The following is a 23,676-nucleotide window of genomic DNA, read 5'->3' as shown; positions in this document are numbered from 1 at the left end:
GATCAGTTCACTAAGCACAAGCCACTGTTTACAGAGATCAGCCTTTAATTTTCTACGAATTCAAATGCTATGAGTATTTTAAGATTGAGTGTAGCGTTTCTGTATGCCACCATGTGCACACTAACTGGTTGAGTTATTTTGAATAGTCCAGCCTAAGCATACCCTGTTTAGTGATGCATTTCAATTACGAGCATAATTGTGTCTAAGCTACTATCTTTGTAATATTTATTATTTATACATTTACACAGAGCACATTAAATGTGCTTACTTTTTACCATTTATACGTTGCTTCTTGTTGTAAAATACCCTTTATAAAAGACGTTTTATTTTGTTCTGTGTTTTACAAATGTAATTATCAATGACTTAACGAAATAGATGAAATATACAAGTTACTGACATTGTTACATTGCTACAAAAACTAATGAATTTATCGTACTTATTCTCGATTACTATGCAGGTCCTGATTTTCCTGCTATCTTAGTCGGAAACAAGTCAGACCTGACTACTGAGCGGAAGGTGCAGAAAGAGAAAGCGCAGCAGATGGCAAAGGAGGTGATGAATAATTGCCAGTACATCGAAACTAGCGCTAAATATAATCTGAATGTTGGAGACCTTTTCCAAGAACTATTATTGCAGGCCAAAGCCAAAGAACAACCTCCGAACCCTGACCCGTCAGAACGTCGATACTCGAGACGGCTGAGTCGGCGTCTTAGTTCACTGGGTTCTCTGCCTGGGCTCAGCATCAGAAGAAAGTCCAGTGGCTCGAGAATTACAACGGATGACGACCCCAAACGGCAAACTCAAAAATGTGTATTGTTGTAAAACTTAGAATAAAATTGAGAAATTTAAGGAAAAGAACATGTAATCAAAATAACTAGTATTTAAAAAATTAGATGACTGTTTCATATAAGAAATAAAGATAAATGAAATATATTTAAAATTACGCTTATGTATGTGATGAATAAGAGTACCTAGTGCGTTTTGTAAAAATTAAATGTTTATTAAATGTCTTGGAGTGTTTGTGTTTTACTTATAACAAAGCCATATCGAGATAATCTACTCAGCACTCAGCACACCGCGGGGAATCAAACGTCTGATTTTAGCGTTGGAAATCTGTGGACTTCCCACTGTACCAGCGTGGGGGGCTAAACGTCTTCGAATAAATGTTACTCAAATTTACTTTTGCATCATCTTTAATTAATAAATAAATTAATGAACCAAACACGTGTACTCTAAAAAACGCCTGTTACATTATTCTTTTTAATACTATAATTAAAATTCATATTTATAATATATCAAATCGTCTTCTAAGTTTTACTGAAATAATGCTTTTCAGTTTCCCTTAATATAGTATGAATTAAAACGGATTATTTGGGTTCATCAGGTAAAAATGTGCTAGTGTTAATTTAATGAAACGTTGGATAAGAATTTATCTAGTCATTTTCCCGTAGTTATGTGAAATACGAGTCATTTTTAAAACTTTTCAACTTGAGTGTATGTGAGACGCAGATAAAACTGCTGAACTCATAGTGTTGTCGATAATTCCAACGCTATGCCTGTCATCATCTAACACGGATGATTAATAGGGCGAGAAATAGACGTTGAAATTAAGAATTAGCCACACGTTAAATATGTTTTGAGTTAACAGTTGAATTCCTGTAAGATTTCGTTATTATCTTAAAACGAAGCTACGAGTTGTACAATGATCTATAAGCTCAAGTATCGGCTTATGGCAATGCTGTGGTTTGAACGTAGATTAGTTGTTAGTGGTCAGTGAACTAAAGTATTAATGGTTTCTGTCCCGTTGGGTTACAAAAATAATAAAAACGTGTTGTAAGATTAGAGTAGACAAAGATTTGTGCGTAGGTAATGTTGAATAGGTATCATACCTTTAGTGAATCAGTTCAAAATTAGAACAGCTGGCACAGAGAGATTTTTACGCAGCGTTATATGAATATCCGAAACAAATAAACGAACTATTGTAGAACAGGAATTGCCGACAGTTTACGTCAATTAGTAAGGAAAATCTGAAGGCGCTGTGAATAATATTAAATCTACTATATAAAGCAAAGCGCGTGTGCGGAAATAAAATACATGGTCGTATATCTATCAGCTAACATCTGTTTCATATACGTTTCTACATGCCTTGAGCAATCAGCACCAAACTAGACACAGAGATACAAGATGACATGAAAGAGGTCATGGGGGATTGTACCCCGTATAATTTCACACTGATAGAATTCTTGAAAACAGTTTGCCTTTCTCTTCACTCTTAGTATCTTCACGCACTTTTATTGCACTTTTAATGTATATTGTGTTAATAAAAAAATATAGAAGCACAGTTTTTACATTACTTGTTATAAACGAGTTTTTATTTGACCTGTCCAGCAAATGGATACTCCAACTAGTTATGAATATAGTAGCGAGAAACACTAGTATTTCAAATATGAAGTAAATTAGAAGAAAAGGTGTTATTTTATTACGTCATAAGTATTTAATTGTCATTATTGAAAAGCCTTCCGAAACGATCTTTGTTTTCCTAGTGCTTAAGTTATTAGGCCTAATATTATCACTATAACTTGAACTGCTAAAAGAACGCCTGCACTGGTAGTGACACACTTTTGTTTCAGTAAACCAACGCTAGGGTTTTTTCTCTTAGTCGGAAACTAGCACAACCTGAATTAGTAAACGAGCGACACCATCGTTTTCACAGACAGGATATCGGTGTTGAGTTAGTAACGTAGCAATGATCTCATACGTTATTGACACAACTTAGAATTCGAAAACGATCATTAGTATTGTCCTCAGAATGACATTATTGACACGACTTGAGTTAATAGAATAGCTTTGCTTGTTTGTTTTGGAATTTCGCACAAAGCTACTCGAGGGCTATTTGTGCTAGTCGTCCCTAATTTAGCAGTGTAAGACTAGAGGGAAGGCAGCTAGTCATCACCACCCACCGCCAACTCTTGGGCTACTCTTTTACCAACGAATAGTGAGATTGACCGTCACATTATACGCCCCCACGGCTGGGAGGGCGAGCATGTTTAGCGCGACGCGGGCGCGAACCCGCGACCCTTGGATTACGAGTCGCACGCCTTACGCGCTTGGCCATGCCAGGCCCAATAGAATAGCGCTGTTCGCATTGACATGTTATTGACACGTCTTGAATGAATTGACTTCATAAAACTGTCTCGGTCAGGTTATTTTTAACGTCAGTTAACAGCATGACCCCCAGTCATGTTAATAAGATATCTTTCGTTAGTGGACTTAACATTGTTGACAGAGTCAGTTTACTGACACAAATAAAGTTAGTAGACTGACGCTGACATTTTTTACCATAGACAGATTATTTATGATAAAACATTAGGCCTGGCACTTAAGAGCTCTCAACTAGGAATCTACGGGTCGCAAATGTGTTTTTGAGAATCAATCCTACTAATCGTTAGGTAACTGCCGTTTCTCTACTCGATCATTGTTAAATTAGAGACAACTAGCACAGATAGTTTTTTGAGTAGCTTTTCACGAAATTACAGATACACCTAATCATAAAACATTAGTATTTTTTCATATCATGATTTTTAAACAATACACCCGTTATTCAATCCATCAGGAGTTTTCAAGAAGAAGATAAGTTTATAATAGTATTTCAACCACTCTATGACTGTCATATCCATTGCCAACAGAGATTGCAGTATTTAAAAAGTATAAATGCCTAACGCTAATGATCAACAATATTTGTATTTATCTCATACAATGTTGTTAATATAGTTTGCAATACTGGACAGGAGCGGCTACTGTTATTATAGTGACGTTAATTCCAAACTATGGCTTCCAAGTTGTTATTTCTCAAGCACAATTTTTTGCGTGGAGGCGTTATAATGTAACGATCAATCTCACTATTCGTTGGTAAAAGAGCAGTCAAGAGGTCATGGTTGGTTTTGATAATTAACTGCCTTCCAACTAGTCTTTCAGCGCTAAATTATGGACGTCTAACGCATATAAGACTTTTCCAGCGTTGCGCGAAATTCAACACAAACAAACAATTTGTGGGAAAGGTGGAAATTAGTGGGTTTTTTTCATATTCTTCTATCATATATCAAACTAATTGTTTCTATTAAGTGTTACATAAAATGTAACACAGTATCAGTTTTAATTTATTTGAAAAAAACAAAAATTTGAACAGTCAACTTCATATAGAAAAAATGATACTATGTTGGACTTCAAGCATTGTGTTTTATAAACAGATAGGGATGGAGACAGACCAACAACTGGTCAACTGGCACTGTCCAGGGAGCACGACTCATTAGGCTTAGAACATTATTGTTCAATCAGAATTTTTGATAACAAGTTAGTTACGTGGATGATTCTTATTTTATTTAAATTTTCTTCTCAAGCAAATCAGTAAAATCTGTAAAATCGAGAATTTTAGGGACTTCAAACAAATTATGCGTCTTGCATTAATACACACAACCATTTTACGTTTGGCAACTTCAGCATCAAAGTGGTCTCTACGGACTTACGACGCTAGAAACTAGGTTTCGATACCCGTGGTGTAGTTTTATGCTTAATTATAAACAAACAGAAGCATCAAAGTGCTCAGTTTGAAATCTAACCACGATGAAAGGTGTGAAACAACCGAGATGGACCATTAGATCCCATGATGTCCCAATATCATGTTTTATGAAGAAGCATTTTTTTCGTCCAAAAACAAATACCTTCCTCAATATATTTATCTATCTATAATAATATAACAAACACACACACACACATATGTTTGCGTACGTGTCAATTACATTTTACTGTTTTCAAACTGAACTGCACTTTATGTAGCATGTGGATTAAATGGTCAACCCTCACTTACAACTGTTGACAAAAGTAGTGGAAACCAATGAGGGCCTATTCGAGATGGGACTTTTTTGTGTTTTAAATCGCATTCAGTACGGTTCGTTTGAGAAACAATGTTTGCAACATAGTTCGATTGGCAAACGAACAGAGCCGACCTGAGTCCATCAGAAGAGGTGGTCTTGGTCCGTTTGGTAAAAGAACTTAGTTCGTTTCGCTTGAAAAACTGTAATGAGTACCATGAAAGGTCTCGGTTAGTACTGATAAAACACGCACATGAACCGTGAAAACGAAATCTAGTTCTCTTCTCGACAAACTATGTTCGTTAGTACACCAGGCAAGTGTGAACCATAAATTAAAACAACTGATTTGAAGTTAGGAAGTTTGAAAGCAACTCAAGGAGAATACTGCCTAAGTAGGATTGAGTCCTGCAGTCACGTTTCTTCTGCAGCTGAAAATATGGTGTTTTTAGTGGTATATTATGACTCGAACCTTGGACCTTATGGTATGCAGTTTGACATCTCGTTATGCTTGGCCACTAATCAAACGAACTTTTCTTTTCCTTATCAAAAAGCCCGGCGTTGCTTTAAGAAATGTTAAGTCGTCATACAAAGTAATTAGGTTAATACTAGTGGCGACCCGCAGAACATCTGCGAAATGTTTTATGCCCTTCGCTTCAAATTTCCTTATTCTATTATTTTCACACTTGCCATTTGAATTAGTTTTTTTGCAAGTATTATGCGTTTGATCGATAAATTCTGGTCTAGGTGAAAACAAAACAAAAACTTTACCCGGCCTGACAAACAAAATCATTTAGAAGCAGGTAGCTTTATTTAATAAAATTGCACGTAAAATAAACCACAAAATATAGTGATGAGTTTATAATAATGTACCAGTACGAGGCATTCAGGAACGTCTAGTGTATAATACGATTTTACAAGTTTAAACTTACAAAAACCAAGAACAAAACCAGTAATAAAGAAAAAATAACTACAAGGTGTTTGTAGTATCCTATGAAAGGAATCGAAGATAAATTGCTGCTAAGTAAAGTAAATGTAAAGTTGTAATGAAAGCAAACTTAGCTGTTGATGCAGAAACGTCTGAATGCGTGTTCACTAAAGGATGAGCATATGGTTTTAAACGAATTGCGCATTCTCATTTGAGATCTAAGTTACTCGAGAATGTTTATGGAAATTATATTTAATGTAATATTCATTTGTTTAGGAAATTATACGCAGGCTAAAAAATCAAAGTTGAAATTCAAACTTGTTGTAATGTGAGAACAACGGGGTATGTGCAATGTACTATCATGTAGCAAACGCATTGCATTGGAAAGTTCAAGTAAACGAACAATTGGTAAGACCATTCTAAGTTGAAAAAGGCAGTTTAACAATATAGACTCCTCGGCCTTTCAAACGATATAAGATTTGTAGCGATTGATTGAGATGCTTGCGAGAAGAGTTCCGGACAGACAAACGTAAGCGTATTATTTATATAGATAATATAAATACTCGACAAAATACTACAAATACACGCATTTAAGGTCAATAACGATATGTTACAGTTCATATTCTTTTTTTACCTGCTTTCTGTTGCATTCTAAAATTAGTGGTGTTCAATCTTAGCCATGATATGTTTTCATAAAGGAGTGAACTAAATTATACCTGTGTCTTATATGAATGATAAGCTACTAAGCCTAATCCACCACTGTTCCTTATTTTGAACTTTTGACTAGAGAGAAGACAGACAGCCAGCAACACTTCACTACCCACTATCCACACCGTCATTCTTATAATACATCCACAGTTTAAAATACGAAAAATAATATTTTAGTGTCCCACTATTTTACTAATTGGATCTCTACCACAGGACTAGCATTATATCTAACACCATACACTAAGTAATTGTATAGCGATGAGAAAATAATATGAGTACAAAGTAAAGTGTTGTTCTTTATGTCCGGCATGGTCAGGTGGTCAAGGTACTGGACTCGTAATCTGAGATTTGCAGGTTCGAATTCATGTCACAAACATGCTCGTTCTTTCAGCTGTGGGGGCGTTATAATGTGACGGTCAATTCCACTATTCGTTGGTAAAAGAGTAGCGCAAGAGTTGGCGGTGGGTGGTGATGCCTAGCTGCCTTCTCTCTAGTCTTACGCTGCAAAATTAGGGACGGCTAGGGAAGATAGCCCTCGCGTAACTTTGCGCGAAATTCAAAACAAATATTTTGTGTATTTTAGTGGAAATAATTAGGAATGGAATAAAGAAATTTCTATTTTAAGAAATGTCAAAATGTTCATGAAGTGTGTAAACACGCCCCAAATACAGAGATAGTCTATTTCTGCTGAAAATAATTTTATTTTGATATCATGTAATATTTGAAGTTTCATATTTAATATCATACACCGAATGACATCATTATTGGGCAACAAGTTGCTTTGGTAAATTTTAGCATTTACATAATTTCAAAACTTAAAATAGAACAAAGAAGTAGATGTCAGTGTGGGCGAAACACATTTTGTTTCTTAGCTAAATTTGGTTAGTCGTATAAATCACCCGTTAAAATAAAACATTTCAACCATATTAATGATTCGTCACTTAGCCTAACATACTACACAAAACAGTAATTATATCTCTACATTTTACAGTTTTAGTTATGCAACGTGTGATAGTGTTATGTTGTGAAACAATGATGTGTCTGCACGAACGTCATCAACAATAAAAGACAGTCTCCTAGGAAACATGGAACAGGTAATGTTTCAAGGAAAACCAGAATACCGGTCTCTGCTCCCTATAATGGGGAATGAAAGTTTATTCCCCTCACATACTTCGCCACTACAAGCCACCTAGTGTTAGTCCCATTTAAGGTAAAAGATCTTTTTGGTCTGGCACTGACGTCTTTGCCAACTGGAGCGTCTATCTAAAGGCGTACACCTCACACCTACCACTAAAGAAAATAGTTTTCTCCCTTAACTTTCTCAACAGTGTGTGTAATCTGGGTGATAGACCCACGCGTTTTCTCCTAACCTGTAGAATTCAGATGACAGGTACCAGTAATTGTGGTGGAACATTAGTATTATATTCTGCAGTTTGGCGAAGTATTACCACGTACAAGTTGGTTTTTTTCTGTCATGCTGAACATTAAAATACAGAAATAACTGATATTTATTGGGCATTTTCTCACCGTTATTGTTACTGGAAAAAACAAATTTGACAACAACGGAGTTTGCTGAAAATCCTTTGATGATATATTTAATTCAACAGTGAGGTCTGTGAGAAAGAAACACTTGTATTCGTAAAACAAGGTTCCGTACTCTTTCTTTGCGTAAAAAAAAAATGACTAGAAAGCTAAGAGAGTTTCTCATTCTTTTGGACAACGAAAGTTTACTCTATCTTCCAGGATCGTTCCTTTCAGGTAAAGTGGTGATAGAACTGGAAGTGGACACACCTGTGGTAGGTAAGCATGCGAAACTTTAATAATACTTCATAGATCCGCGTTTATGTTTGGTATTAAGCCTTTAAGATTTTCCACAATCATGTATATGTGGCATATTTGTACGTATTATAATTTTGTTCACGTAAAGCATTTAAAAATGTTCTCAAGATGGTCCACTTTAACTTATCACGTGTTCCTCGAGTGTTTTATTATGCTACGATAGTGCTAAATGTATCCTTCGGGTAGTTTTATTTATGTTATTATAGTAGTAGATGTGTCCCCTGTGTGTTTTACTTGTGTTAATTAGTAATAAATGTGTCTACCGGGTGGGCTTATTTATGTTCTCGGAGTGGTTTTGTTTATGCTATCATTGTAGGAAATATGTTCTCGGGTGGTTTTATTCATGTTATCATAGTGGTAAACGTGCTCTTTGTGTGGTTTTTCTATACGCTGTGATAGTGATAAATACCATACTGAGAAGGTTCGACACATTAATCCACGCCAAGATACAGTTAGTGTCCAGATTTCCAACATATCTTCATAATGGTTAATATGTGTCATCATAATTACGTATATTATGATAACAAATGTATTATTTCTATTATTTATAATAAATTGTATCAGTTAACTGCCACGATATCAATTTTTAATTATATCTGTAACAGCCTGATAGAAGAGCTCGTATAGACTGATTATCAGGTATCACCAATAGCTCATGTTTCCAATGGGAAGATTCATTTTCCTCATTACTAATTCCACCATCTGAGATGGCTTCGGAGCGAAAGTAAAAATTATGAATTCCATTAATGGACTATAAGTAAAGTCATCTTATCTCACAACAAAGACACACGCGAGTAGCTTTGGACACCTGTAGTTGGCTGTTGGTAATAGGTTAATATCTGCAAGACTCGTTTGATTGCAATTGTTATTTGTTGTTGTTTTTTAAATTTCGCGCAAAGCTACACGAGGGCTATTTGCGCTAGACTTCCCTAATTTAGCAGTTTAAGACTAGAGGGAAGCCAGCTAGTCGTCACCACCCACTACCAATTCTTGGGCTACTCTTTTACCAACGAATAGTGGAATTGTCTGAAAATTATAACGCCCTCACGGCTGAAAGGACAAACATGTTTGGTGCGAGGGGAAATAAAAGTCGCATCCCTCAGATTACGAGTCAAACGTCTTAACACGCCTGGCCATTAAGAATAGTAGCCATTCATAAGGTCTTCTGAAAAGTTTGTTCCACATAAAGATTTTTACAAAAATATATTACGAATAATATTTAATAATGTAGAACTGTCGAATGACGGTTACTATTTCTCAACTTACAATAATTTTTGATTATGTCTACCTTTAATTACATTTAATTTAACATATTATAAACGGTTTCGGCCCGGCATGGTCAGGTGGTTAAGGCATTCGACTCGTAATCTGAAGGTCACGGGTTCAAATCGCCGTCCCATCAAACATGTTCACCCTATCAGCATGTCGAAAAAGAAGTTAGTGTTGAAGGCTGTTTCTAATTTTGGAATTTTGGTATGATGTAATGATGATGTGGGACGTCTAGAAATTTCGTGATGTCTGAAATTCCTGTGAGAGAGTTTTGAGGAAAAAAAACAACAAATATTGTAAAAAAAAATCAGAGTTAGTTATTTAGCTATGTTCCCTCCGTGTCACAACAGTAAACTTGTGAACTATTTTATGGACGATCAATTCCACTATTCGTTGGTAAAAGAGTAGCCCAAGAGTTGGCGGTGGGTGGTGATGACTAGCTGCCTTCCCTCTTGTCTTACACTGTCAAATTAGGGATGGTTAGCGCAGATAGCTCTCGAGTAGCTTAGCGCGAAATTCCAAAAACAAACAAACAAACAATACACGCTAGTAACCGGGTTTCTATACTCACGGTGGACACAGCACACGTAGCCCGTTTTGCAATCTTGTATTTAGTTAGAAACCAGCATCTAGTCTGTCAGTGAGTTTGTTAATTAGAGATTTATTTCATTGCTGTAAATTTCGACTGTATTTTTCAACAAAGTAGAGAATCTGAAAGTAAGTGAATGTTTAGTTTTATTTATGAGATAGGTACACTTAGGAACGTAGCATAAATGTTATGGTTGAATAAATCAATCAATTTGGATATCGTTAATCGGATCTGAAGTTATACTACACAACCCTCGCTAGTACAGCGGTAAGTCTACGGATGTACAACGGTATAATTAAGGGTTCGATTCCACTCGGTGGGCTCCGCAGATAGCCCGAGGTGGCTTTGCTATAAGGAAACACACATTGTATCTCATTTACCGAAAACTTAAGGACACAATTATAACACTGAGGTCAGAAGTGGGAATATGTTTTTTTTTTATAAATAAAACAAAATTTAGACGAGGCTTCTAGATTACGATATGTACTCAAAATGAGGCCGAATATTTGCCAAAGATGATGAAACAATGTTGAGAAGAACAACCAGAAGCGATAGAACGGTAAGGAAAGATAAATAAGAAAAAAATATTTAAAGAAGAAAGAGACAGAAAGTAAAAATAAAGAGAAAGGAATGGAAAATTTAAAATAAGATAAGAAGAAAGAAACGAAATTTTAAGAGAGGAGTTGAAAAAGAGCATTGAGATTTAGAATGAGCAAAACTCTGATTTGTAGCAAAATTATAGCAGCAAAATTGAAATAATATGAAATACATCTATGAAGTGTGGAAAGACTGTAATGACGATACACCAGTAAAGTACAGAAAAGGCGTGTACAAAGGTCACAAAGGAAAACCACAGAGGTACGAAAGGACATCAATGACGACAGAATAAACTTGTAAATGAAAAGGTCAAACCAGTCACAGCCCTCTGCGTATTTTTCCGATATCTTTGACCACAGACATCATTATGGACCAGGAAAACCCAACTGACTTACACCTGTTACCACTAGTGATGTGCCACCTGTGACTACATAACTATTTTTGTCATATCACTACTTTATCAAATTCCAAAATTTAGCTGGTTAGTTAAACAACATCTCCATGTTGAGAAACCAACAGATTTTGCATATCAAGTTCAGTTCGAAATAGTTTATAAAGTGAATGTGTGCAACAGTAAATAAAAAAGCTTTATTTTCGTTTTCCGTTTCTAAGGTCCAGCCATAACAGCTGAGAGCCATGAAAATTATTCAGCGTTGGTGGTTGTCTTATCAAACAGATTTGGAACGAAATACAGAAGGAAGTTTTCAAAACGAAGTCGAGGACTAGAGTATGGAGAAAAGATGAGATATTAACTGAATATATTGAAAAGCACAATTAAGTTATCTAGATTTTCACATGAAATGATGGATTTAATAGACTATAATTACTTTATAGATGCCATAACAGCTGAAGATATGCGAATTAGGCTAAACTGAAAATAATTGTTATTAGACCTTTAAGGCGAGCTTTTCAGTTGACAATGTAAGTTGAATCCATTGAAGCTGTAGATAAACAAGTAAAGACAAACTCAAAAGTTATAGGATCATCAAATAAAGCATGTGTAGACATTATTTTCCTCTGATTGTAGTTTAAAAGAACGGAAATGATTAATTACACAGTTATTTACAGAGAATGGAATAAATAAACAACAGTAGGTATTTCAACTGTAATTTTATACGACGAATTACCATGAATTGCAAACAGATGACTGTAAGGAAAAAGAACTCATTAGAAATGATGTCAGGAAAAGGGAACTTTTCCAAATGTGGGAAACATAGTTATTTAAGGCAAAAGTAGGAGGAATTAGCAGGTGATAATAAACCAAAGAGAAGTCCCCGAGCTTAATAAAATCAAAGTAACAATAAAAGCCTAATCAGCTATTTGAAAACTGGAACTAGTTGGACTTGAGAAGCAAAGTTCAATTGAGATAAATTTATTACTTAAATAAATCAAACCACAAATTATTAGATTTGTTACTGCGAATATCTGCTACATGTTGATTAACACTACTTTAAAACTACAGTTTCTCGGCTCAAACTGTTGAGTAATTGTCTCCAGAAATGAAAAAAAGATAGAGTTATACAAAGAACAAGATGACATCAAGTGTCAGCAAGAAGAAAGTTGTAAGTCATCCTCACTGTGAGAAACTTTTTTTCAATATGTGACCTGTGGGTAATTGAAGGAGAGTGCATATCTGAAACAAGTTTCATGTGAAGTTTGCCTGGATTCACATAGCTTCACAGTCTAGGAGCAGAAACTTCTCTTGTACTTTATGACAATTACACCACAAGAAGTTGGACTTCAAGCAATAAAGGACAATAAGAGAGGGAACGTGGATCACAGAAGAGAAACCAGGAGAAAAGATTTACAGGCTGAAATTCATCTGTTGTTATTGTCCATAGAATGATGTTAACACGATAACAGCTAATGTCTTAGCGTCAACAAATATTTTACTAAAGAAAAGTCAAATTGTCTGAAGGCCTGGAGTTTCTGTCTGGACCATTCCCGTGGTATCTGTAGGGATAAAGCCAACAGTGAATTTGCTAGTGCATTAACCGCAGAGATTTCCCATAGAAAAAAGAACAAGTGACAATAAATGACATGTGGTCATCCTTCTTTCGATCATAAGCCATGGTAAAGAAAACCTACAAAACGATTTGGTTTGTTTATTTGAATTTCACGTAAAGCTTCACGAGGGCTATCTTTGCTAGCCGTTCCTAATTTAGCATTTTGACCATCACATTATAACGACCCCGCGGCTGAAAGGACGATCATATTTGGTGTAACGGGATTTGAACTCGCGACTCTCAGATTATGAGTCGAGTACTCATCGAGTACAAGTAATCGTACAGCACCATACTGAATCACACAAAATAGTGCATGTGAATATGAACTTCCATATATTCCGAAATAACATGCTACAAGTAAACATACAGCACTTAGGCCTATAGCAATGTATCGAATCACGTACACAACATATTAACATGTACTCTTTAACACCGCAGTACATATGACCATGTACTCTCATTTATTCCAAAACATTTCTGAGAGGAAGTAAGTGACGGGTTAGTGGGTTGATCTAGCCAATATTATAAAGTCACTAGGTCTGAGGTCAGTTTAGTAATGGTGAGACAGTAGCTCCTTGTTCCTGGGGAAATCTCACTCAGCGGCCTACGTAATAAAAAATATTCTAATTGAGATGATCAGTACTTTATATTTCTGATCTCCCATTAACCTACACAATTTCGGTATGGTCAGTGGGAGGATGCATCCCCCATCACCCATTTGTATCTGTCCCTGTGTCTATATATGAGTGGTAATGGTTTTACTTGTAAATAATGTCTTTATTACCAATTATAGAAGTTTGTTATTTTAAGTTGAATTTTTTTATATTTTATTTTGATATTTTGTATATTTACTAGAGTGAGTTTTAGTATGACGCAATACTAATGGTGGGTGATGGTTAGAAATTTCCTGAGGGTCTAGATTTGAAATGACGTCTAGAATTTTCGTTAGAATTGGAATAAAACACCAGAGTTAGGAAGAAAGTCGGTTATTTGTTTAGTAAGTAAGTTAGTGTAATGCTGTTAATTTTATTTTTCGACAAAATTAATGATTTTTGTAAGTAAGACTAATTATTTTCGTTTCTGAGTTAGGCCTAATAACGAAAGTAACCTGTATAGCTTGTGTGTTATGAGCGAATAAACAACTCGCCCTCGTTATCGTTAAACGGACTGGAATCTGACTTTTATTTACTCAATATTCAAAAAGAACTGCCACACGGTAGTTTTACAACATTAGGATATATGAAACGTGTCAAAATGTAACATAATTCTCCATGGCTAGTTAAAACTGTTTTTGCGTAAGTTGGTTATCTATATAATTTCTGGAGATATTAGTGGAAAAAGCTGTTAAGTATTTTACGAATTTTTGGTTTTAATAAGAATAAGTGTTTCAAATCTTTGTTACTTTATTTCTATACCACTTCAGCTTGCTAAACTTTTAATGCGAATTCTAAAAAGTAAAAAGAAAAAAAACGTTTTAAACTTTCTAACGTCCCTTAACTCATTAATTTAGTGAGTACAAACTAAATTAAACGCTTAATGCAATAGCTACTAAGGTGTATCTAAAAATAGGATGTCGTTTAGCTAATGAAACAAGTTGAAACTTCTATGCGTTGTTCATATAAGTAAAAAAAAAAAAAAAAGAATTTTACCTCAGTATGTGAGAAATTTATTTTACAGAGCATAATACATACTTATAAGTAGGTATTGGTTATTTTAATACACCTTTTGTGTAATGGAAAGGTTTAGATAGACGAGTGGGAAGAAATCCTTTAAGGCGTATACGAAACTACTGTTATATTTTAACGTCTGTATTAATTAGGTCATGGTGATGGCTGTTCTGGACGGGCATTTTAGCATAAGATTTTATAATAAATAATTATGCCCCCAATCACATTAGTAAGAAACTAGAGTAAGAAAACCTCAACGAGTTATAAATATATTTGTTAAAATACACTCATTATGAATTATAATTTAAACACATGTCCAATACTGTTTTTATTACGTCATGTGTGTGTTTTCATATAGCAAAGGCATATCAGGCTATTTGCCGAGTTCACCGAGGGAAATCGAACCCCTGATTTTAGCGTTGGTAATCCGTAGACTTATCGCTGTACTAGCGGGGACTATTACGCCATATTAATTCTAATTTCACTTTCACGTGCCACTAAATGTTATTTTTTTACATTGAAAATCTAGAGACATCGAAATAACACAGTACATACGTTAATGTGGTGAAACGTATTGATATTTTACGTAATTCTTTTTTAAAGTTTGGTTTTTATTTTCTTTTTATAAGAAAATACAAGGAATATACACTTACACTTGAGAAATGTAAGAAAATAATAAAAAAGTACTGTTGTACGTTATTTTACAATTTTTTTTCGTTATGTTGCATTTCACTCCAAACTACTCACGGGCTATCTGCGGTAGTAATTTCTAATTTTGGTAAGATAAACAAGAGGGAAGATAGCTGAATAATTTAAATCGAGAACTATGTTAAGATGTGGGCATGGCCAAGCGTGTTAAGGCGTGCGACACGTAAGTTGAGGGTCGCGGGTTCGAATCATCGTCGCACCAAACATGCTCTTCCTTTTAGGCGGGGGGGCGTTATAATGTGACTGTCAATCCCACTATTCGTTGGTAAAAGAGTAGCCCAACAGTTGGCGGTGGGTGGTGATGACTAGCTGACCAACTAGTTAGTCTTACACAGCTAAATTAGGGACGGCTAGCACAGATAGCCCTCGAGTAGCTTTGTGCAAAATTCAAAACAAACATGTTAAGATGTGTTAATGTTTGTAGTTTACTGATTAGAACGATATACAACTTTCTCGCCGCATTGGGTTGGTTATCTTTTATAAGCTCGAGAGGATATTTTCTAGAAATTTCAGCTGAGGCAAAAATACTTGTAGTTTGCACACACGCACCCTGAATTGTTGATTTTTACGGTCGAGAATCTTTTACAAATTTACAGAACATTTGGAAATTTCACAATACGGCCCGATATGGCCAAGTGGTTATGGCGCTCGACTCTTATTCTGAGGGACACAGGTTCGAATCAATGTTTCACACACAAAAAAAAGAAGATATTTCAGCTGTGGGAGCGTGAACATGTCAATACCACTATCCGTTGGTAAAAGAGTAGCCCAAAGGTTGACGGTGGATGGTGATGACTAGCTGTCTTCTACTGCTGAATTAGAGTCGACTAACACAGCTATCCCTGGTGTATCTTTAAAACAAATACCTGTCTAAAACATCTATATATACAGTTGAAAGGAATAAAACATAAAGATCCTTACACAATAAATAATTATTAATAGAGGGACATGCCCTAAAAGGGACTTTAAATACGTTTCACTGTACAATAACACCATCTTCAGGAGTAATGGTAAGACATGGTTAGGACTTGTACAGCCACATAATTATTTTCATTTCTATACATTTAGCTAGGATTAAATTACAAGAGTTATATAACATCTTTTTAACACCTTATTATTGCTAGGTCTGATCCATTTTGTTTTTTTACGATTTTAATAGTTTCTATGAGCTTTAGTTTTAAATTATACCTGATTTATCAATTTGGTGTTTCTCCTGTCTATAATATGAGATATTTCCAGGAAAAGTTCTGTTGATACCGATTTATTTACTGTGAATTTTTCTGCCGCGATTCTATGTTCCTTGATCCTAAAGTTCTTCACGTTTTTGTAAACTCGACCACAGATACGAAGAATTTTATAAACTCTGAGGCGAGATACTTTAAAGTTCAACAATATTCGAAGATACGCTAGTGTTTTCATAAAATGTAAGTTGTAGATTTTTACCCTCGAGAGTTTTCTACGAATTTAGAGAACAGGCTGGACTTGTCTTATACACAATTAAAATATACGTTACATACATTAAACTCACACAAACGTAGATATTAAAATAAATGCATAATATTAAATCCGTTACATATCTTTTGTACTTGTGAAGTTATTTAATTTACAACACGAAGAAAATGCTACACTGTATCTGTGTATTTTTCACTATGTTGCCTGTTCTGGTAGATAAGCCTTAAATATATGGTAAACAAACTCTCATAGTGTCTACTTTACATTTTCTCTAACTTTGCACATTTAATTTATTTATATGTTTAGATTGCAGTTACTTATTTTGGGTTTATGACCTCTATCTCTGGCTAGATATTTTGAAATTTTTAACTCTGATTTCACATCATTGAACAACCACTCAGCAAAACGGCTTGTTAAAAGTCATTTTATCAGGTAGTTTTCAATACTATGGCACCTTGAAAGTTGAAAAGTTCCTTGTCCTCACAGATAATAATATATTAGCACTTATATACGGCTTAAGAAATCACAGCGACACGTGACCGATGACGTGTTCAACATGTATGTGTATATCGTTCTAAAATAGTGACCAGTTAGAGTGGACTGCATATGAGTAAGTAATAAATTACGTTCAATCGGATTCGTTAACTGTAATAATAAATTATGTAGTACTGATATCTAAAGCTTAATACAGAACTTTTGGGTACTTTCATAAACTATCCGGTCACCTCTTACTTTGACGTTTAACAGAATTTTTTTTTCTATAACCTTCTTGAACATAACTTCTAATAATAGTATTGACCAATCACGTAATGTCTATCTCATAACTTTCTTGGATCTTTGACAGTAAATCCTGATGGTCAACAAAATAACCAGTGGTTTTATTTCTCGTTTATTGTGAATTTCGCGCAGAGCTACACGAGGGATATCTGCGCTAGCCGTTCTTAATTTCGTAGTGTAAGACTAGAAGGAAGGTAGCTAGTCATCACCACTTACTGCCAACTCTTCAGCTACTCCTTTAACAATAGCGGTTCCGACCGTCACTTTATAAAGCCTCTATGGAGTTCAACAGGGGACCCCCACATTACGAGTCGAGCTCGCAAACCACCTGGCTATGCCAGGTTGATTTAAGGTTGATAATATGGGTACTTACAGTTACGTTATGTCCAACTGTTTCATTTGTCACCAAAATATTAGCCAAAGGGGCTAAAAATAAAATATAGAAATAATTAATTGAGGGCAAATATCGATATCCCAAAAAATCACAGGGTTGGTATACTTCTGTCTTCAGTCAGATGTCTTAAACTGAAATTATAACTTTCACAAATTTTGGATCTCAAGTTAACAAAATCCCACTTGACACTTGTGATGTTATAAGTATTCATGTATTATTTTATAACTTTGTTCTCGCTAAAGATATTTTAGTTTTATAACCACGTGAAGAAGAATATTTCAAATATTCCACGTATATCTCAGCTGCCAATCAAAAGCATTTTTCTATTCTTCAGTGTTCTAGCTCAATGTACTGGTTCACAAGGACACGTCAGAAGACTTCAATATGTGACTGCTACAGTATATTGGAAACAAACTTTTTCTGATGAATTTCGTTTCATCAAAGCAAGAATTATTCAGAGATTGAAGTTTTAACCCAAAAAAATGAGTTATTTATTAACCTTGAAGATGAACTCAGATGTCTTAAGAACGTTTTCAAGAAGTCAGTCAAAACATAGGATGCCCAATATACTTCAAGAACCACAAAACGTTACTATGGTTAAAATGTATCTCAGCACTGCTGGTATGGATATTAACATTTTTACTTTTGTTCTCTGCTTTATTTATAAAAGTATTTTGTTTGTTTTTGAATTTCGCGCAGAGCTACACCAGTGCTATCTGTGCTAGCCGTCTCTAATTTAGCAGTGTAAGACTAGATGGAAGGCAGCTAGTCATCACCACCCACCGCCAACTCTTGGGTTACTCATTCACCAACGAATAGTGGGATTGACCATAACATTATAATGCCCCTAAGGCTGAAAGGGCGAGCATATTTGGTGCGACAGGGATTTGAACCCCGACTACTCTCAGATTACGAGTCAAACGCCTTAATCCAACTGGCCATGCCGGGCCAGTAAAAGTGTTAATACCTATACCAGCCGTCCTGAGATCCATTTTTACTTCAAGTGGGTTTTTCGTCATCACAAGTTATTACTGTTAGTGCAAGCCTGCTGACCCACAATCACAGGAATAGAAAAAAAAATCTCTTCTTCACATCGAGCCTCAGGAAAATCATAGAACAATATTACATAATTTCTACATAAGAGTAATTTTCAAAATATTTCCTTCCATACGAAATATATTTACAAAAGTGAAATTACAAACCTTCAGTCCTTTTCTGAGCGTGATAAACGATGCAATGATGGGAGATAGCAATCACTATACGGACTATTCAGAGGTCATATAAGATACACCATGAATATTTCTTTATACAAATCGCCAATAACTAGTCAGGTATGGAAAATGACCATCGTATAAACCTGAAGTTATTCAAGAGAAATGCACCCTCTATTCTGTAAAGAGAAGGAGACAAAATAAGAAAAAAAAACTATTACCATCCAAGTACATTACATTGAACCTCTAGCTGGTATTAATCAAACCAAAGATCAATTGCTAGGTACAACACCTTTCATCACAGGAATTTTACACAATTTTATTTGACGCAGCGTTGAAGTAAAGTATTAAGTCATAAAATTAAAACAATTTTTTTTTATATTTTTACATTTTTAATTGTAGATATTTAATCTTAGTGTAAATTATTTGTGACCACATACGTTTTATATTTATCCTTAAAATTTTAAGAGTATAATCGATTTTAATATTAACATTTTCATAACATCATGAATATTGTTATTAAATTATGCGATTTATTCAACTTGACATCAAATAACGTGATGTAATTTTGTGCTTAAATTAAATAATTTTTCAACATTTTAAATTTCAGACGGTAGGTGTCTGACAAATCTAACAAGCATGAGCACTGAAGAAATTATTGTTCAGGTTCCAACAGAAGCTTCGATAAAAAGAGTGTAAAATTTGCCATAGAACAATAAAATTAGTGTACTAAATGTCCTTGTAACATATTTAATTGCATTCTACACTTTTTAACTTGTTCGCGGACCAATTCTTTCAAATATTCTTATTCCGTCATCCGTGATAAAGGGATGAATACAGTTTAAGTATATAAACTGTAAAAAGAGTTAAATTCTGCCAAAATAATGTTCTTTATTCATTGTTAACCATGCATATAAATACTCAACAACGGAGATTTTTTTTTGCTTGAATATCTTAAAGTTGTTGTCTTGAGAACGAAAGTATTATTCAGCAATGGTTCAGCAATTCTGAATTTAGATTACGTATAACATTCTTGTCTTTCTTGGAATTTTTTACACCTATTTGTAGAAATGGAAATTAAGAAAAATACTTCTTAGTCATATAATGTGAAAAGTTTAGAAGAATATGTGAGCTCGCATCAATTGTTCACGAAGAAATTCATCCACATTAAATCTAAACAAAACACGTAATCTATGTTCACGTTTTATTTTTGCTTTTTATGATCAGGAATTTTCCTTTTTGTAAATATATTTCTGATTCTTTCATAAATTTTTTGTTGCACAGCCTTCTATGTGCATTTTCACCAATTCATGTGAAAATTCTCTTATGCATCAAGCTTCTTTTAAAGTATGGGCCTTCTATACTTTACCCAGCTCTGAAGATTTCTTTAAAATTCAACTGATCCATAATTCCAAATTGAACTTCAATATTATCAACGCCACCGTTCTTCTGTTTCCATACTTTGGCAATGAAGTGTTTGAATAATAAATTTCCTAACTTGTCTTTTGTTTGGAGGCGTACATGTAAGTTATAATAATAATTTTACACGCTATTATTCATGATGCCATTGATATATCCAGAGGATTTCTGCTGTTTGTAGTTATTGTAAGAAGATGTGGAAAATTTTCTGGAAAAAGGCACGTAGAATCTGTAAGATTCATCCATTTAGACAACTTAGGTGCTCCTCGTTATTAGGACATGACATTCTATCATCCAGGAAACGTATTCTTAGTCCTCTGTGAGTAATCGTGTTCCATCCTATCTCTATGAAAGTTTAAACAGCTTTCATCAGAGTAGATTTTGTTTCAGTTTAAAGATTTTCAATAAAATTTCAAATAAAACCTTATTAATTGTTTTTCTCTTAATCAAAAGGTATGCAATCTGTGGCTTCAAAAATTGTTAAAGTTGTGAAAGATATGGTGGAGGCTAAACATTTTTTTTTCAAATTTTATGAATTATGACTTTAATAATTGGATAATTCCAAGTAAATTTTTATAAAGGAATAATTTGCATTTGAAAGTGATTTAGTTGCTAAGTGATTCAATATTCATATTTGTAACGTCGAATCCGAAACGTTCATAAGGACTGTCAGTAGGTGTGAGAATTATTCAGATGTCCTTTCATACGTTCAAAAGTGCGCCAAATTATTGATCCGAAACAGTGAGGACCATTGATACAAACTTCGTTTTAAACCTAAACTTAAATTAAACTTGTAAGTTTCCAACAGTGTAACTTACTTCTTTTTTAAATCGCCTTATTACCAGACATTCTCGGTCTCTCAACTGTGTGGACGTAATAAGTTAGTGTCAATCTAACTTCGTCTGGAAACGTTTCTTTTCTATTTTACGTTTGTTTATAAATTTACACGTATGTTTCTTAGCCTTCGGATATGTCAATTTCTTATCGATATATTAGTGGTTATTTGGTCATTCATTGGTAGTTTATGTAATGTCAAGAATGTCTGTTTATATTCTTGTCGCAGGGAGTGTCTGGAGCTCGTTACCACAGCAACATGGTCCATACTTCTGGTTGGGTGCAATGTAAGTGTGACGACACAGTTCCATTAGACAGTAGTTGTTCATCGGTTCATACGTATGGCTGTGTGCAAATAATTTTATGCGTGAGATTCTGAGAAAAACAAAATCGCCTATCACCACACTTATGTTTTTTTTATTTTTTGAAATTTCTGTAAACATTCACTTCTTACGGTGTGATCTTTCTGGTATTTTTTTTCTCTCATCCAGTTTTAATCATTACTTCTAATGGCGTTTATGTGTCGCTTTTCTATCTGTAACTCAGTCCGTTCGTTTGGGTATGTTCAGTAAGACTTTATGTCGTTAGTTTGTTTACTCATCTGTATATTTAACCTCTAATATGCCCATCGGTATATCCGTGAAAGAAACCCTATCCATCTTTATATATTTCATTGAAAACTAAATTTTTTTATGCATTTATTAATAAATAGTTAATTAAACTGTCGGAGAACTGCTTCCCTCACTATGCCATCTTGCCAACATCATCTCCATCTCTCAGACGGCATATTGATTAATGATTTCTTTTGACAACGTAGCAATTAACGACTCCAGTATGCGTACTATTTGAGTTTGTAAAACTACTTTTAGCATTTTAAACTATAAGAATGTGTGTTGTTTTATTTTGTTTTCACAAAGTAAAATATGCCGTTTTTGTTTTTAATTTTTAACATGTGTGTTATAAAGATGCTAATATAATCCCATACTTACGAACGAAATGTAGTTGGTTAACTTCTATTAAACATAAATTATGCACATACACGTGCACTGTGAATTTATTTTCTTAGTATGCAAATTGGTTAAATATACCAGCTTTAACAGTTGCAGTTAACAATTGCAGTTGGTACTTGATAGCATAGTATTTACTTGGTATTATAATAGAAAAATAATTTTGATTTTGATGGGAATAGCAAAGCCATATAGGGCTATTTGCGGAGATTACTGAGGGGAATCGAACACCTAATTTTAGCGTTGTAAATACGTAGACTTACCCCTGTACCAGCGTGGGACTTTTCTTTTGGAATTGGTGTTTTTTTTTTCTATGACTGTTAAATTTATTCATACATACTGTTAACTGTCTTTACAACAGCCAGCTTTCAGGGGTTTCGAATCCCTTTTTACCGAAAAGTAAATATGTTATATAGACTTATACGTGGATTATTCTCTACTTTAAAATACTTTTTTTTGCGCGTTTGCGGACTTCGTACCATAAACTTCATCGGGCAACAATATACTGAACAAATAATACACGTAATTCTGCGTATTAGTTTAGCTACATTATGAGTCTTTCAAAAGAGTAAATGTACGTTAATTGAGGCTACAGACGAGGAGGACGTTATAATGTGACAGTCAATCCTATTATTCGTTGATAAAATAGTAGCCCAAGTGTTGGCGGTTGGTGGTGATATCTAGCCGCCATTCTTCTAGTTTTACACTGCTAAATTAGGGACGGTTAGCTCAGATAGCCCTTATGTAGCTTGGCACGAAATTCAAAACAAACAAACAAATACTGCCGAAAATACCGTTACGAACGAAAGTACCAAACTGACATTTCTAACCACCATAAGTAAAATTGATATATGAAATTAGCTACATTTATTGCTGGGCTCATTTTAAGATTCATATATGTAGATATCTCGCTTTTACCATATTTAATAATGGCCAAAATGTCCTCAGTAAATCTATGCAAATGGTGATTTTAGGCCTATTAAGAAGCAAAATCGACGTGCAATGTGGAAGAACAAAGCACATGTCAAACAACAAGAAGTATTTCTATGTTTAATTTATTTTAATTATAAAACGTCATTTCCGTCAAATCACGTGTTGTTCATGTTTTTAGTATCCTTAATTATTGGTGATATATCAAATTCTTACCTTTGCAATGTGACTGCGTTATAATGTTACGATTAATCCCATTATTCGTTGGCAAAAGAGTAGCCTAAGAGTTGGCGGTCGGTGGTGATGACTAGGTTCCTTTCTTGTAGTCTTTATCTGCTAAATTAGGAACGACTAGCTATACGCGAAATTCAAACCAATCATTCTTCAATAATGATTTTTAAATTTACCACAAAATCAAATAATGTGTCTTGGTTGAGTTTGACTACGAACAAAGTTAAGACACAAAATACCTATAT

At 34.5% G+C, this 23,676-nt stretch overlaps 2 protein-coding genes across 3 annotated transcripts in view; both read left to right on the top strand.

Annotated features, from left to right (window-relative positions):
* Window positions 1–958, top strand: part of LOC143249711 (ras-related protein Rap-1b-like) — a 43,885-nt gene extending 42,927 nt beyond the window's left edge. Inside the window, exon 3 of the mRNA XM_076500025.1 lies at window positions 458–958. Coding sequence (XP_076356140.1) covers window positions 458–822 — 365 coding nt within the window. The 3' untranslated portion in view covers window positions 823–958. The remainder of the gene's footprint in view (window positions 1–457) is intronic.
* A 6,736-nt stretch (window positions 959–7,694) lies between these two features.
* The window catches only part of LOC143249710 (arrestin domain-containing protein 4-like), a 58,530-nt gene continuing 42,548 nt past the window's right edge, over window positions 7,695–23,676 (top strand). The window contains exon 1 of one of the 2 annotated variants that reach the window (XM_076500023.1): window positions 7,695–8,301. In XM_076500023.1, the coding sequence (XP_076356138.1) occupies window positions 8,181–8,301 (121 nt within the window). In that variant the 5' untranslated portion in view covers window positions 7,695–8,180. The remainder of the gene's footprint in view (window positions 8,302–23,676) is intronic. The other variant, XM_076500022.1, reaches the window with a different exon arrangement.

Source organism: Tachypleus tridentatus, chromosome 4 (genome assembly GCF_004210375.1).
Source record: "Tachypleus tridentatus isolate NWPU-2018 chromosome 4, ASM421037v1, whole genome shotgun sequence".
In the NCBI taxonomy this organism is placed as follows: Eukaryota; Metazoa; Arthropoda; class Merostomata; order Xiphosura; family Limulidae; genus Tachypleus; species Tachypleus tridentatus.
This window is presented reverse-complemented; position numbering and strand designations above follow the sequence as displayed.